Source organism: Tachypleus tridentatus, chromosome 4 (genome assembly GCF_004210375.1).
Source record: "Tachypleus tridentatus isolate NWPU-2018 chromosome 4, ASM421037v1, whole genome shotgun sequence".
Classification (NCBI taxonomy): domain Eukaryota; kingdom Metazoa; phylum Arthropoda; class Merostomata; order Xiphosura; family Limulidae; genus Tachypleus; species Tachypleus tridentatus.
This window is the reverse complement of record NC_134828.1, coordinates 54,156,565-54,174,367: the sequence shown is the minus strand read 5'-3', so window position 1 is coordinate 54,174,367 and position 17,803 is coordinate 54,156,565. Positions and strand designations below refer to the sequence as shown.

Here is a 17,803-nt window from a genome sequence, read left to right as displayed (position 1 = left end):
AATACCTAGAGCTGACTTACAACAGATTTTGTGAAAGTGTGTAAATAACACTCTACTAGCAAGCAAACGAATTTCTCAGTTTAACCACATGTAAGAATAGACGTTATAGTAGTATTGGTAGATGAAATGGTGAGTTTGTATATTGAATTAGTGATTATAAAATGAGGAAACCATCAAAGATATTCGTAAATAGATTAAATGTAACAATTTTTAAGATTCTAAGAAGTGATGCTGACGTTGAAATGTGAAATATAATTTTAACACTCTTGGTTAGTAATAGTAATAATTATAATTAGGCTTACATGAATTTAGATTTACATTTATGTATTAATGTGTAGAACTGGACTTTTTAAGTTTCAAGCGTGATGTTTTGAGCGACGTTTTTTAAGTTATGCTTATCCTTAACCTAGAATATTCGATGCTTATATCCCAAGGCTCAGGACTTAAAAGTATATTAGTAACTATATCAGTAAAATACAGTTCTCAATTTTTAATGTTTCGTTTCCCAGGCGTTTGTCAGAAACTTATTAAATTTGACCAAATTCTTTTATTTTATATATGGGCCGCAAAATGCCTCTATTTTGTATTTCGTAAGATGTTAACAACATTTGCACCCTAAAAGTACTTTCACTTCCAGATTTTAAAAAAGTTTAACAGATTTCAGTTTAAAGTTTTTGGACTGTTTTTTCATGAGAAAAGTCTGATAAAAGTAATCATATTAAATGTTTTACAAATTCCAATATTATCAGATGAGGATTGATATGATTAAAATGTAATTTATTAGAGGTAGAGGGAAAGTGAAGACTTACCAAAAATTAGATGATTTATTCACATTTTTACTTTTTTCAAGAGTGGATTTTCTAGTACTACAACATAATTAAGATGAAAATCTAATTAGTAATTTTCGTTGTAGTTCTTATCACTGACTTTTAAAAGTAGTACAACTTGTAGTAAAGTAAGCTGTTAAGTACTTATCTAATATATATATGCACTTAAGTTTTGTGTGAGTATCCTTTTGAAATTCAAATAGCCATTAAATTAATTAAAAGACGTATAATATTCAATTTTGTTTATTTGCAATATAGATCAACTCAAACATAGATTTCCTCAAACATTTGTTTTGTAAGTATGCAATTATTTACACATAATAACAAAAGCTATAATTTATCCTTTCACTTCTTACAAAGGATCTTGGAACATATATAATTGAAGTTGTTGTTTGTTTGTTTTTTAAGATTCTTTGTTAGGTCTGTATTTGAACAAGATTATATAAAATTCATCAAAGTTTACTTTCTAGAACTGCACTATACCAACTGAAGTGTGAAATTTCCTATGATGATTTTCTGTGAAATGTTCACTTAAATTTATTTGTTTTTTAAAAGCAATGTTAAGTTGGGCCTTGTATTTTTTAAAAATTACTTTATCTTGGCAATTGTGATTGTTACACATGCACATGTATATCTTTATTAAAGGGTTAACATCCAAAGAACTTGTGTATATATTTAAAATATTCAGTTTACAAATGAATAGTGTTTTATAATGCTCAAGTAAAATTTTTATTTCAACCAAGAACTCCACATGCTTCAACATGATTTTGCATCATCTTCAGAAATGTGGAAAACTGTTAGTGTGCTATACAAGTACAACAGCTATAAGATTTCTTGTACTTGAAAATTCTGAACTGTGAAAAACTAGTGACACAATAGCATTCAAATATACAAACCTCAGACCAAAAACTATTTATATAAATATACATATATTCATTTGCAAATCTTCAATCACACACATACATGGTAATAAATGTAATTAAATTAATGCCACAATATTATTACATTGTTTTTGTCTACAGCAGGAGTCTAGTAAACTTTGATTGCTATCTCAAAGGAAAATATATAATAGAAATTACAAAAAAATTTAAAATGTAATAAATCCAGTTTTCTTATGAGGGAGTAATTTTAAAGTAAATTACTCATCATAAACATAATCTTATCTCAAAAGTCTTTTTTAAAAAAAAATCCTTCAATTTGCAAGTTTGTTTTTATATTACGTATGTTATTCATCATCAGTTATAGGGAATACACTGATTTACACAAGATGGGAACATAAGTAGGGCAAACCCTCTGTTTTGCCCCTGATATATTTTTATATATAATGATATGTTAAACACTGTTTCAGTTTCTAGCAGCTAAAACTTGACAATTAACTGGTTACAACAAGTAGTGTCGTAAAATAATCATCTAATCAAAGTTATGATTAAATTGACTGTCATTAAAAAATAAACAGCTAATGTTTCTAATTATTACTATTTTTGGTTGTTACAACTATTATATATCCAAATTATGATTACGTTGATTAATTGAACAAAAATTATCAAAATTGTTTCTAATTATTGTATATTTAGTTATATCAATCATCCAGTAATTATGTGGACATTGTTATTTTTTTTTATTAATGTCAGTTTATTAAACTCAACTTGATCAATTCACAAAGATAATCAAATAATTGAAATTAAGGTTTCTGATTATTGCCATTTTAAGCTGTCCCCTGTTATCCCATGTAACAGAATATTGTCATAATGTTTGCTCTTTATTAAACACAAAGTTATACAATTGGTTATCTCTGCTTTACGTACCAAAAGTGTCAAAACATAAGTTATAAGTTATTTTTCTTTTTTTAACCATATCATGAGAATAATTGATTATTTGAATGGATTGATCAGCCTGATTAAGAAACTGAATTTGAAAAATCATCAAATACAACAATAAATGTTTGAGTAGCTTATATTCAAAGCACAGTATATACCATTCCCAATAAAATTGCAATGCCAATAGCATTGTATTGAAGAATATATAAATCAATTAATATGAAGTTTCATCAAAAGAAGAGGTTTTCAAAACTTGAAATACATAATTGTGTGTGTTTTATAGGAGTTCATATAATAATTTGCAAAGAAGAGGTTTTCAAAACTTGAAATACATAATTGTGTGTGTTTTATAGGAGTTCATATAATAATTTGTAATGCTTTATTTAATAACCATCCACCTTTGATTTCACAGAACTTTTTGTGAAAGCTGCAGAGAAAAGGTAGTTGTCTCAATGGCAAAATTGTATGTGCAGAATTTTGTATTTTAGCCCTTCATATATGCATATATCATATCCAAATTTGATTATTAGTACTCATATGCATCTCTCTGTTTTTCATTTCACATTTAACTCTTTGAGTGAGTATTTAAGTTTTGGGTAGGTTTCCAAAGTGTGAATTGTCCACTAACAATTGTAATTTAGAATTTATCTTTTTTGGTACTTTTTTAATATCAAAATCCACTTGTTGCACTTTTATTATGAATGCATGCAAGGTACTAAGGTTGGAAGTTTGTGTGAATATTCTGATTATTACAATATGAGGAAAAGTCTTTGTAACACTGTGTGATAAGTCTGCTTTTGTTATCATACAGCTACAATTCTTGAGTCAGATAAATCCAATTATAGCATCTAAAGTTTAATTTCCAGCTCAAGAAAAAATATATAAATTATAAAAAAACGGTTTAAATTAATTAATTACACAAAATAAAAATGTTATCCTTTCACTTGCTACAAAGAATCTTGGAACATGTGTGATTGAAGGTTTTTTTTTCTTTTAAGATTCTCTTTCAGTATTTGGACAAAATTGTACAACACAAAATATATCAAAAAAGAACCCATGTTTGATGTCAGACATTTTTTTAAAATAACATTTACATATTGTCATTTTACTAATCTTTGACAAACAGTGTGAAATACCTTTATAATGTGTTTGCAAGATAATATATGGCAAATGTTATGGATTTAAATTCATAGAAAGCATGAAAATGGTGAAGTTTTCTGCATTTTTGGCCTAGTGTGGCTTGGTGGTTAAGGCACTTGACTCGCAATTCAAAGGTTGCAGATTTAAATCCCTGTTTCAGCAAACATGTTTGCTCTCTCAGCCATGGGGGCATCATGATGATGGTCAATCCCACTATTTGTTGGTAAAAGAGTAGCCCAAAAGTTGGTGGTGAGTGGTGATGACTGGCTGCCTTCCCTCTAGTCCTACACTGCAAAATTAGGGATGGCTGATGTAGATAGCCCTCGAGTAGCTTTGTGTAAAATTCAAAACAAATCAAACCAAACCCAGTGCATTGTATCTCACTTTCTTGATGTGTGAAACCCAGAAGTTTACTTTTCATTAAATAAAAGTGAAATCCTAAAGAAATTGTATTCAACTTTATTATGTTTGTTCTTTTGAATTAAGGACAAGGTAAGTATAATTCTAAAAAGGACAAGGTCATCTTTATCACATTTTTTGTCTTTGGACAATTTTTTTTTTTCAGTTCCATAGTCTTAATTAAGATGAATTTAAGTTCTCAAAGATTATAAATTCATGTATCTCAATTTTTTTTTATTTCTATGCAAAATACATTTATAATAAGATTGACAGTAGATCAACATCTACACTTGTTAGATGAGATAAGGCTGTTGTAGACTATACGACAGAAAAAGATGAAAATAAGTGGAGTATAGGAACACATACGAGTCTTAACATGTCTTCTGTAACACTGAATGAAACACAGAACAGAACAACGCATACTTTCATGTTTAATTTAGTGAAAATATATGAATGTGAGAGGTCCCCACTAGTATACACCACTTCAAATTGGGAACAAAAATATATATGAAAAACATTTTCAAAGAAACTTTTGATTCTTCATTCCTTTTCAAGCAAAATTATCAGAGGAAGAAATTCTAGACTGTTGATAGAGAGCTGTTAATATTTGGCTGGGATTTGCATGGACTCGTACAAGTGCATAGGGTTGCCAGACTCCTAAAGTGAAACAGTGAGGGCTTTCACTTTTGATATGGGGTGACACTTAAAAACTTGGAAGCAGTTTAAATGACAATAAAAGCTGTGCTACAAGGAGAGGTGGAAATTATATATACTGTTTCTTTCTATCTGAAGTATAAAAAAGCTAGAAGTGATAATCTTATGCAGCTTTTCAAAATTATAAACCACTTAGCTACATGTACAGTTTTGATTTATGGAGTAATAATAATGTTGACTTAAACATCAAAAGGAATTGATATAGGCACTGGTATCTAGAACCAGCTTTTTCTTATCCAAAATTATGCATTACAATAGTTTTTATTGTGGAATGGTTTATGGGATAATGTATATCCTTTCACTCTTTTGTTTAATGTGTGGTATATATGCATAATCTAAAAGGTCATATTTTAGCATCTATACTGCAATGTGTGCTGTAGCAGTAAGCTACATATTGAATCTGTAGTCAGATTATGTTTCATATATAATTGTAAATTGTCTGTAAACCTGTGGTTTGTGATGTCACTAATTAACACCCTGGAAGGCATATGTTTGAACTCATCTGTTCTACTTTGTATGTTAAATAATGTTTTATAACTGGGCATCACAAAAATATGACATTGATGCTGTTGACCTAGTATATGGTATTTGTTTGTTGTATGGTTCTTGAACTTTGAAAATTTGATAATTGTAAGTATAGTTTTGATTTGTTAACATCACATTAAAACTTTGACAAGTTTATAACATTCCAGAAAGAAACAAACACTGATAATTTATATAAAGCTACATCTGTATTATGAGAACTAAAATGCTAATAAAATAAAGGCACTTTCTCAAGCAAAAAAAAAAAAAAAAGATTGAATGAATGATGGACATTTACAAACAAAATGATTAAGTAATAACTTGTACCAGTACGTTTTAATTTAAAATGTATTTCCTGGAATATGAAAATACCTTTTGATATAATAAAACAAGCTCAAAATTACCTATAAAAATACAAATCAAAATTATTTACTGTTTCTAATTAACTGATTATTTACTTGCAGGCTCTTTTGTTTTACATCTGTAAATAGTCCTAACAAAAAGTGTTGTCCTAAAAAGGGAAAAGTCTGGAAAATACACTTTAAGATACAATCTTCTGACCAAAAGAATATTTGATCATAAATATTCACATCTATATCTGTTTTTTTGTTTTCATGTTATTGACTACAAGTAGTATGTCCATGTGTTTATAGGAAAGTTTTCAAAAAAATAAACTTCTAAATACTATCACATGTTTGTACATAAAATGTTGTGGGTTTGAACTTTTGAATTAGTATGAATTTAAGCTAGGCATAAATGTTTTTTGTTTCTACACATACAACTATTGATGCTTTAGTTAATTGAATGACAAATTTTTATGCTTACAAAAATTATTTTAAATGATTTGTGTATGATTTTAGAAACTTTTTTTTTTTTTTTGATAAAGAACTCCTTGGTGTGCATTCCTGTACATGGTGAGGGGACCTCCCAGGGAAGATTGTTCTTTCAGTTTTCTTCCTCTGGATCTAAACATCCACCTGTGTATTTTCTGTGCATGGTGACCCGTGAAGGGGAGGAGAGGATCCTAGTGGTTGAAGGGTCTAACCCTAACACACCACTTTGGCCTTGAATTCCTGTAGATGGGTGGCCTTAATTGACCTTAGGTCAGTTGGTTGGTCCACTTGGGCTAGGGTTAACCAAGTACCTGTGTTGGATGGTCTCAACAGGTGTTGTGGACATTGTATTTGATGCTGGTGTTTGAGTATAGTGCTCACAAAACCCTGGTGTTGCTGTAGTGCCCTTGTTTGACATTGTAGTGCATCCCTTCAAGAGGCTCCATGGTGGGTGGGGTCAGTGGGCACTGAAATTTCCCTTTTTTTATTATGGATCTTCCAAATAAAAACATAAATAAAATAGTGAAAAATAGTCCATAGGTAAAGGACCACGTCTTGAAGATACTGAGCAGCAATCTTCAACATCTGTAACACCTGTTATACCTCATTTTCTTATACTACATTCTCTTTCAGACAAACCTTTAGGGCAAATGTCTCCCTTTTTCATTCAGAAGGGACTAGAGGAACTTGCTTGCTCTCAAAGTCAGTAAAGAAGCTTTGATCTGATGACATATTGGTGGAAACATCCACATCTCACCACAGTGAACTCCTCTTAAATTCAGAGACAATTGGGGATATACCTATTGAAGTTATACCTCATGCTACTTTGAATTCATCATGAGGACTTATTGTTGAGAGGGATTTGAAGAACATCCCAGAGTCAGAGATTTTCACTGGTTTCTCCACCCAAGGAGTCTCTGCAGTGAGGCGTATCTCTACTCGCAAAGATGGAATTACAATACCTAACAGTGTCCTCATTCTGACATTTACATCACCATGCCCATCTGGATCGGCAGGAGAATGTTTTTCCTGATGCCTGGCACCAGGCTATTGTCCTATCTTTCTCTAAACCTGGGAAAGATCCCAAGATTCCTTCAAACTACCGTCCAATTGCTTTGGCAAGCTGTCTCTGTAAGACATTAGAGAGGATGGTTAATGCTTGCTATGTTCGGTTTCTCGAATCAGACTACCTCCTCTCCCCATCCAGTGTGGGTTCTGATGAAAGTGCTCCACCATGGACCACTTGATTTGACTTGAAAGTCAGAGAAGTCTTTCTCAAAAGGCAACATCTTGTATCAATATTCCTTGACATTGAGATGGCTTATGGTACGACATGGAGGTATCGCATTTTGCGAGACCTCCATATAAATGTGGGTTACATGGTCATTTGCCCATTTTTATTTAAAATTTTTCAATGGACAGGCAATTCCAAGTTTGTGTGGGTTTGACATTTTCCCGTTCTTTTCTACAGGAACTTGGAGTTCCTCAGGGCTGTGTTTTGAGTGTCACACTTTCCAGTATAAAGATTAATGCCATCACTGAACAACTCCCTTTTACTGTTGCAAATGGGCTCTATGTCAATGACTTTCACATCTCATATCAGTTGTCGAACATGTGGTATATTGAGCAGCAACTACAGGCTGCCCTCAATTGTTTACTGAAGTAGACCACAGCAAACGGCTTTAACTTCTCTCTCTCTATAACCATTTGCATGCACTTTTGTTGCCAATGGGTATTCACCTTGATCCTGAACTCCATATTGTTGAAGTTGTGCTACCTGTGATCCCTGAGACAAAGTTCTTGGGGCTTATCTTTGACTGTAAGCTGACCTTTATATACCACATATCAAGCAGCTACTAATCAAATGTACAACACTGAACATCCTCTGTGTCCTCTCTCCCACCACTTGGGGAGCAGATCGATGTTCTGTGCTAAAGGTATATTGTGCTCTTATTTGATTGAAACTTGAATATGGATCACTGGTCTATCGCTCTGCCAGGGCTGCGGCCTTAAAGACGCTGGACCCCATTCATTATCAAGGACTTCGGCTCTGCACTGGGGCTTTCCGTACTTCTCCAGTTCAGAGCTTATACAGAGTCTCATGAAACTTCTTTGCACCTGTGCTGTTTGTAACTGTCTATTATATACTTCAAAACTTTGTCCTTACCAAAGCATCTCACCTGGGGTTGTGTTTTTCTTCCTCGGTGGTCCATACTTTTTCAGAACAGATGATCTGCCATTGTTCCTTTTGGCCTTCATATCCAGGTATAGTTGGATGAATTAGGTATGTTCTTGGATAACATTGCTGTATCCACTGGTCAGCTCATCCCACCATGACTTCTTACAGTTCCCAAATGTAACCTGTCTTTATTCATCTGAGAAAAGCAGATACTCCTGATTGGAAATACTGTCTGTTATTTGCTGAACATCTTTTGAACCATCCTTCCATTCCTATTTATACAGATGGTTTGAAATCAGGTGACTGTGTGGGCTTTGCCATGATTTGTTGTGGTTTGGTGGTTGTGTGCAGAATCCCCTCCACAGCTTCTGTGTTCATTGCTAAACTGTATGCCATTTCTCTTGCCCTGGATCACAAAGAAGCTAAGCAGTACTCGAACTGCACTATTTATATCGACTCACTTAGTTCTCTATTGGCCCTGGAATCACTTCACGTTAGTTCACACCATGTTCTCGCTGATATTCAAAACTGACTGGTCCGTTTCTCTTTAACATCTACTTCTATCCAGTTTCTCTGGATACTGGACCAATCTGGTATTTGCAGGAATGAGCTCACTGACACTACAGCTAAGTCTATCTGCTCTGGGACTATCACTGCTGTGCCTGTTCTATACATGGACTATGGTTTTGTATTCAAGGCTCAGCTCCATGCCAGTTGGCAGTCAATTTGGAGTGAGCAACGTGAAAACAAGCTTTTCTAAATAAAACCCTATTTTGGACTTTGTCCATCTTGTTTCCATAAGGATCAGAAAGAGAATGTTTTAACTAGACTGTGGATTGGTCAGTTTTTTAACTCATCATTTTCTTTTATCTGGGACTGATGCACCAATGTATTGTATGTGTAACACTCAGGTCACAATAAGCCATATTTCACTGTCTTGCCATCATTGACTGTTAATGACGACACCATTTTAAATATGATCTGTCCCAAGGTTTATGCATGATGTTAGACAGTGTTATTAGTGATGGTGACTGCCCACCTTGGAAATGTTTAGTTTTTTAAAGGCCATTAATCTTTTTAATGCTATTTAAGTTTTTTTAATTTGTACATTAGACCTTTTTTAATTCGATTCCCTTTTAAGAATCAAAGTCTATCTAATTCGATTTGAAATTAGAAAATGGCTGTTATGTCAACTTGAAACCAGGATCGAAAAAGCCAAGTTCAGGTAACTAACACTGCTGTTTGAGCTACCCCTTAGTCCTCCTGGCTAGTTGTAATAATTAAAATTTTGTTACAAGTTTTTTAAAATTTGTATTACTTTATTTTCTGAAAATGGTCGTAATGTCAAATAACTCGAAACAAGGACTGGAAAGGCCAACTTCAGGTGATTAATGGTGGTTTCTGAACTTAAGTGTTAGTCTTCCTGTAGAGGTATGGTAATTGCAATTATGCTACAGAATGTCCTTTACAACTTGTATTACTGTAGTTTTTCTCTTGCTGTAGACTAGATAAACATAGGTTTTAATGCTATTTATATATTTTTTTTCACTTTGTTTTACCTTAATTTCCTTTTATGAATTTTACTAAATTTACTTTAATTTTAACTTTTAACCGGATGTTTGGCGCAGATAGCCTAGGTGCTTTGTACCATAAAACACCAAACCAAACCAACCTGATGAAGTTTTTTATGGCCATGTAAATTATATTGTTATATTAAAAACACTTATGGTGTGTTTTATTTATTAGGCTGTATTTGGTGTGCAGTTGGTGATTACCATGGTGATGGCCAGCTTTCTGCAGAAGCTGTCCTCTAATTTTTCATTTGCTCGGTGGTTTTTGTCATATAGGTAAGTTATTGCTTGTATATGTATTATGTGAAATACTGTAGGTTATCAGAATACCATTTACAGAAGTATATATTCAAACATTATTTCATAAAATAAATTATAATTTAAGTAGGTTGACTTTTAATGTGAAATAGTACTAACCTTGTTCTCTTGATGTAAACTTAAAAATTAAAGTACATTTGAAAGTCATATGAGCCCTTGTTCTAATTTAAAGTAAAAGTGAAAGAAACAGAAGACTTTAGCCAAATATTGAGAGAATAAAATGGAATCATTCAAAAAAGAACTTTATTTCTACACATGACCAAAACTGCTCCAAATCTATCAAGTTCTAAAATTCTGTTAAGCAGAAACAATACTTTAAATATGTGAATAAACCATCAGATTTCTGGTATATGAAAAAAATTAACTGTTTTAACTAAAGGTGTGAAAAAATGTAATGTGTATCTGTGTACTATCTACTTACCCCAAGTTCTCAAACTGTACAGTTAATAATTCTTTTTTATTCTGATCTATATAATGCCCAAAAATTGTCTTTAAAACAGCTGAATTCAAATAAATAGATCTAATGTTCAACAGTTGATGTAAAGCATTCTCTGGCTAGTACTTGTATTTAGTATCTATGACACACAAACTAGTACTCTATCCACCTTAACAGTCAGGTCTTCAAACCTCTATCTGATAACCATCAGTACCTGAATCTTTACAATATACAATTCATTTAAGCAGTTTGTAGAATGTAATATTTATCATCATAATATAAAAATAACATAAACCAGAAAAATAGAAAAGAACTGAAATATCATACCTAAATTTCAATACATATTGCTTACATGTATAAATTAATGAAAAGAATAAAACAGCAAAGTTTTTTTTTTGCTTTGGTAATTTGGAGCCATAAATTACCAAATAAGAATTATAACTTTGATACTTGATATCTGATAACTGTTTATGAAATATGTTTGATAGCTGAGTGTGATTTATTTACTTTATAATGAACCCAATTAAGTGTTTTTAAAATTCAGTTATTGTTCTGAGAGAATCTTGATGTGGTTAAGTTAGAGAATATATGAAAGTTTTACAATATAACATCACACAAAAACTTTTTTATAATAAATTTCTACCCTTTATACAATAGCCTTTCGCATATAACAGTTAAATGATCTTGTAGAGATTTTGACTGAATTATATTAAAATGGTTTGGAGCCTCACTATCTTAGAGTTGTATGCCTCATGTACAGGCCCATAAAGAACATTGATTTGGTTCTGTTTGAGTGCAGAGTAGTTACCCAATCAGCCATCTGCACTGTCCACCACAAGGATGGAAACTTCAAATTCAAGTGTTATAAGCTCTCAAGCTAGCCCCTGCATCACAAAGACACATAACATATAAGTATAAAAGGTTGAGCTGTGGTGATTCTATTGTTAACTCCTAATATTTTATCTTGTGATTTTTTTTAAACTGTTGCCAATGTTATTCTGTCTACAGTTTTAATGCTAAATAATTTTAATGTTGAAACACTTGTCAGAAACACTCAATTTAGAATTTTTGCAATAGGATAAATTATTTTCAGGTAAGTTTTCTATGATAAAAACACTACAATATATTCTTTATTATCTAACTCTGCTGAATCTGGGCAGTGTCAGATAGGTGAAAAACTCTAGCTATGAAAGCATTTCCTGTACAGTATTTTACAGGAAACATTTTAAGACTTTGTTAATATTCTAAATAACTATTTCTACAACAACAACAATTTTAAAAAAATCTTCATCTGAGTATAAAAGTACGTTGTTGTAACTGTGAATCAAAATACAGGTGATTAACAACTGAAGCTTGTTAGCAAGAAAGAACATAAAGCCACAACAGGATCACTAAGCTAAAATAAATATTTTTGTTTGGAGATATTGAAATTTCTCGTTACAAGAGTTTTCCAAATAAGAAGTGTTACATATTGTAACTTATCTTGGATGAGTGTATGATTTATTATGTTAGGTATTCCTATTTTAAATAGCTGGAAATTTTAATTTAGAAATTAAATGTTTATGTATTAGATTTATTATATTTGCTAACAAGATTGATGCAAACAATTTTCTTAAATATATTTTAATATACAAACAATATCATTTATAATAATAGTTAATACAAATACTGATTTATATACAAAAATTTTACAGACCTATCTTCTGTCTGGTCTGGAACCTAATATTTTAATGGCAGTTCAAAATGAGTGAATTAATTCTAAGTTGATGCTGTAACACTTTGCTTAATGGCTATCTAACTAGTTCTATTATTTGATGACTTCACACTGCTTTTCTACCAACTGACTTTTTGTTGACAAAGATATATAATGTCTTTATAGTAATGCATTCGGATTTAATTCTCTGAAATTAAACAGTTTACAATGTTCAAAATCTATAAGCATCCTGGTGAAGAATCTGTTGGCTTCTGATTAATAAGTGTTAATCACAGTTATAGCTTCCAAAGTTTATAGTGCACCAACTGTAGCAAACCAACAATATACATTGTCTCTTGGCACATTGATTAATAAACATTTAGGGTGAGGTTCTTGAATGTTCAGTTGGCAACAGTATTCAAAGATAGGCTTTCATAAAACACATATTGTTGGTTCTTGCACTCAAGAATCTTTTACAAATTTAGAGAATAGACAGGACTTTCACAATATGCTAACAATGAAAGCTTCATGCATTTCTAAATATATATTAAACTTAAACGATCATAAATATTAAAATAAATATGTAATTGTAAATCCATTACAAAAAGTAGTGGATAACAAAGCTTTTACTGTATAATGAGTACTAAGTTAAAATGTGGCTCTGTATTTTTACTCTCATGAAACACTTGTGGAAAACTAGTGATAACTGGTATGATTGACTAAATGGATGCTGCATATATGTATTAGTTTTTCATTTTATTATAATCTGGTTAAATACTTCTGAAATGTTAATAAAACTGCAAATAGTTTTACACAAGGATTTGTATGGGCAATATTTTGAATCAATAGTTTTGTATTTACTGTCTTTTCTGGTCATACTACTTATTCCAATATATATTTTAGAGCTTATGACAAATGTTATGATTTTGAATTCTTGTGAATGAAACTGAAATCATTTGGGATGCTTGTGGTGCAGGCAACTTTTATTACACGTGTAAGATAAAGTTTCCAGACCCTGAAATTCTATTTGAATGTATTTTCTTGCTAGTAAAGATGTAGGTATTTAGCCTTGAAGAGTCATTGATAATGAATTATAAATTTATTTCTATATATTAAGAAGCTTTGTTTGTAGACCATATCTCGTAATTTTAAAATTTAAATAATTTTCTATTATCAACTTTCACTTGTTTGGTTGACAGTTATAGCCTTTCAAATGCTGATAAACAAAGATGTTGTAGCAATCTAATAGAGAAATACAAGAAAATGGAATTCAGTTACTATTTTGTAATGTACAACAGTATTGCATTTATATTCAGTTGGGTTTAACATGGCCCGTAAGTACTGGAAGGACTGCAAAAGTGAGTCGACCATATGGAGGCAGCATTTGAAAAAAGGGTGGAATTTCTGGTTGCCAAGTGGGAAATCTACATAGGTTTTTAACTTTTAGTTTATTTACATTTAATTAAATGGTTTTTTCAGGTAAGATTGAAATCTAATAGTTTATGCAATGGTTGATGGCATTTGTTGTTGCTATAAACCTCCAAGTACAAAAACATTACAAAACAGGAGCTAAAACTGCAGTCATGAAAAACCTTTAGGCACTGTCATTAGGACCAGGTTTTAACACTGGGTACATTTGGCAGTTTACTTTATGGAGATTAAATTGTCATATTGATTCAACCTGATTGTGTCCTATTCTGTTCGTAACAGTTCTTTAAAAAATGATCAAGTCTATTGGTTTTGTCATCAGGGTCACCAGTTATAACTGTACCAACAGGAGTGTCATTTGCATTTGACCTTGAGACTCTGCTTCCTCTCCTGCTGCACAAGCCTGAAATAGGGAAGAGTGGAAAGTGTGGTATATGAAAATATCACCCTTTTCAATCTTCATGCAGTATTAGTACTTATTTGTTACTTATTATTTATTCATGTTTGTGCAGATTACACATAGTATATGGTTCAGAAAACCATTAGCACATTTGGTGCCACCTCAGGGATTGATACTCATGCTGGGTGCCATTGGTTTTCAGTTTTGCTTAGGAGCATTTTAATAATGCAAAATAATAGCACATATGTTTATTCAACTAACATTTACACCATGAGGTACACATGCATTATCTATTTGTTTTATATCTTGTCATGATTTTTTAATATGTTTTGATGTTATAACAGAAATATCATATCATTGTTTCTGTGGGGCTTTGAATTATTTTTATTGTGAGCTTTGAAGGAGCACTATTTTAATCCATCTCAGAAAAGCCAGTCAAATATATATGGAAAATTTACAACTAATTAAAATTTCTATTAGAGTAGACTCTCACATGAATGCCATGCAGCATAACTAACTTCTAACACATGGTAACTAATAAAATGCATTTGCCTGTCTGAGTTGACATACAAATACATGGATGGCACTAACAAACAAACCTATAAATGAATGTATTAAATTGATTTCATTTTAGTAACCTTTATTGCTTTGTTATTCTTGAGTAGATAAAACATGTTCTGCCTCTAGGTGATATTGCTTTAGCACTGCATTTTGTGTAAGGATGTCAAAAGCAGTGTCTTTCAGTGGTACTTAATATCTCAAGATTCAAGTTTATCTTGGTTTGAATGAAAATGACCAGTCATTGGATATAACTAATTATTATGAGTAAATACAATGTTTCTTGCAAAGTAAGGAATGCTGAATTTAGTCAAGCTGGTCTATGATTTAAGCTTGAGCACTTGAAGGTAGAAGATCCAATAAAAGTGAGTGCCATATATCAATAAAGCAAATATACACACTGTGTTTGTAGCTCATGTGTGACAATAAAGATTGTTCAATTCATGTTTTTACTTTGTGTTCAGTATCACTATTTAGTCCATTCTCATAACTGTTCATTCAGAGAAATAGCATTACTTCATAATTAGTACCTTAACCAAATTCCTGTTATAAAGCATTGGCTTATTTTATTGTTCTATACTTAATTCAGTTCTATCTTGATTTACAATAATAAGATATGAAACCATTTTTTTAAAAGCCCATTTTTTATGCATTGTTTCTTTATGAAAATAATTGTAGTTTCTGGCAAAATAATTTCTCAAAAACATTCAATTTTTAATAAGTATTATTTTCAAAAAGAAAGTGTAAAAAATTATTAAATTTTTCAAAAATGGATTTCAATTATCATTTTCTGATAATGTTTAAAACTTTTTTAAATAGTGTATGAATTGAGTTATGATATTATTATACTGTCCTTCATGGGTCCTAATTGTGGGAAAAGACAGTTATGTATTGTGAAATAAAAAAATACCTTAAAACAAACTATACACAAATTCCAGTATGTACAGCTTTGAAATCAAAATTAAAACATTTAGAAATTCTGTCTCATATCTTGAAAAAAATTTAATGTACCAATGTTCTTTATTGATATGTTTGTTCTCAGTGTGGATGATATTATTTAAGATTAACCATATGTCATTTACCCTGCATATAGAATAGAAGCCGAGGACAAGTTCATCTGGCATCTACTTTAGAAATATTGCAGAACTACTAATGAAAATAATTTTATAATATTAAGTTCCATCAATGAGCAAAATGTAAGAAGCAAAGAGACTAGAAATCAAGAAACTAAAACCTGTGTTTTTCACCAGTATGGAAATTATTCACGTTTGAAAAAGAAATATACGATATATATACACACACACACACAAACAGGCTATGTCACTAATGTTCCGTAAGGTAGTTTTGACATAAACATCAGGATTGTACATTGTATAGTAATTTTGTACTTATCTGAGATAGCAAATTTAATTTTAATAATGCAGTATCTCTTTTCACTTGGTGTGCGATTTGTGCTTTGTTAAAGGTCTTGAATAAATTAACTTGGGCTTTTAATACTGTAAAGCAGATTACATTAACATACTGCATGCCTGTTTCATAATTACAGTATTTATTTTTTAACATCCTCCATGAATATTGTTTGAAATAAAATATTTTACAAATAATTGAGAATTATCCTTTAACCCTTCTCCTCCCTCAGAAGCATAGTCCCCACTTTGGGGGCCACACATGACCAGACGGTTAGGGCACTCAACTTGCAATTTGAGGTTGCATGTTTGAATCTCTGTTACACTAAATGTTCTTGCTTTGTCAGCTGTGGGTGTGTTTTTATGTGACAGTTAATCCCACTATTCATTGGTAAAAAAACTAGCTCAGTAGTTGGCAGTGGGTAGTGAGGACTAGTTGCCTTCCTTCTGGTTTTTCAATGCTAAATTAGGGATGGCTAGTGCAGATTGTCCTCATATAGCTTTGCATGAAATTCAAAGCAAAAAAATAATCCCTGCTTTGGAGCTATAGATATGCCATAAGACTGATAATGAAATCTCACTGTTTGAACAAACAAGATGTATTGGGAGCTGCTAACGTTGTTCTAACTTTAGTTTACCAGTTCAGAATTTGGGATGGTTATTGCACAAAATCTTTGCATAACTGTGAAATTCTGTAACAAACAAATGATGTTGAGTTTCAAGTGCAACTTGAAAAGTGTATATTATGCAAAACTTACTGTAATCTTTATTTATTTAGGCTCAGCATGGTCAGGTAGCTAAGGCACTTGTAATCTGAAGGTCACAGGTTTGGATCCCTGCCACACCAAACATGCTCACCCTTTTAGCCATAGGAGCATTATAATGTAATGGTCAATCTCACTATTCTTTGGTAAAAGAGTTTGCAGTGGATGGTGATGACTATCTACCTTCCCTCTAGTCTTACACTGCTAAATTAGGGATGGCTAGCACAGATAGCCCTTGAGTAGCTTTGTGCGAAATTCAAAACAAACAAAGAATCTTTATTCATTAAATCTGGATTACACCTTTTGATTAAACAAGTTCCAAGGTTTGGAGATGAGCACTTTTGACTAGTTGTATTCTGTCTAATCTAACATTTCAAAATTAACGACTGCTCGTGCAGATAAATCTCGTCTGGCTTTGCACAACTGTATGAAGTGAACATCTTGGCTTTAAATGCACTGTGGTGGTGGTATAGCAATTTATATTTGCTATTGGGACTAAAAGAACAGTGGTTAACTGTAGTTCTTCATCATGAGTATTTTGTATATTTGTCGTAGGATACTCAACTCAATAAGAACTAGTGACTTTTGTCAGGACAGTTATTATTAGTGAGTCACATTTCTGTTTTGTTTATTTGTAGTAATCACGTGTTTATATTTTTTTAGGCTTGTTCGTTATTTACATCCAACAAATGAAGAACTGAAAACAGTTGCTGGCGTAAAAGATTCTTCTAGAGGTAAAGGAAAGAAAGGAAGAGACAGGTACATGTTATATTTTGTTTAAGCTACCACTGTATGTAA

The 17,803-nt window shown here is 31.7% G+C and overlaps 1 protein-coding gene across 4 annotated transcripts in view; it reads left to right on the top strand.

The window, feature by feature from the left end:
* emei (transmembrane protein 161-like emei) overlaps nt 1-17,803 on the top strand; it is a 45,465-nt gene continuing 27,662 nt past the window's right edge. For 3 of the 4 annotated variants that reach the window (XM_076498600.1, XM_076498603.1, XM_076498602.1), the window contains exons 1-3: nt 1-129; nt 10,178-10,278; nt 17,669-17,764. In XM_076498600.1, coding sequence (XP_076354715.1) covers nt 127-129; nt 10,178-10,278; nt 17,669-17,764 — 200 coding nt within the window. In that variant the 5' untranslated portion in view covers nt 1-126. Of the gene's footprint in view, nt 130-1,085; nt 1,123-10,177; nt 10,279-17,668; nt 17,765-17,803 lie in introns of all 4 variants that reach the window. The other variant, XM_076498601.1, reaches the window with a different exon arrangement.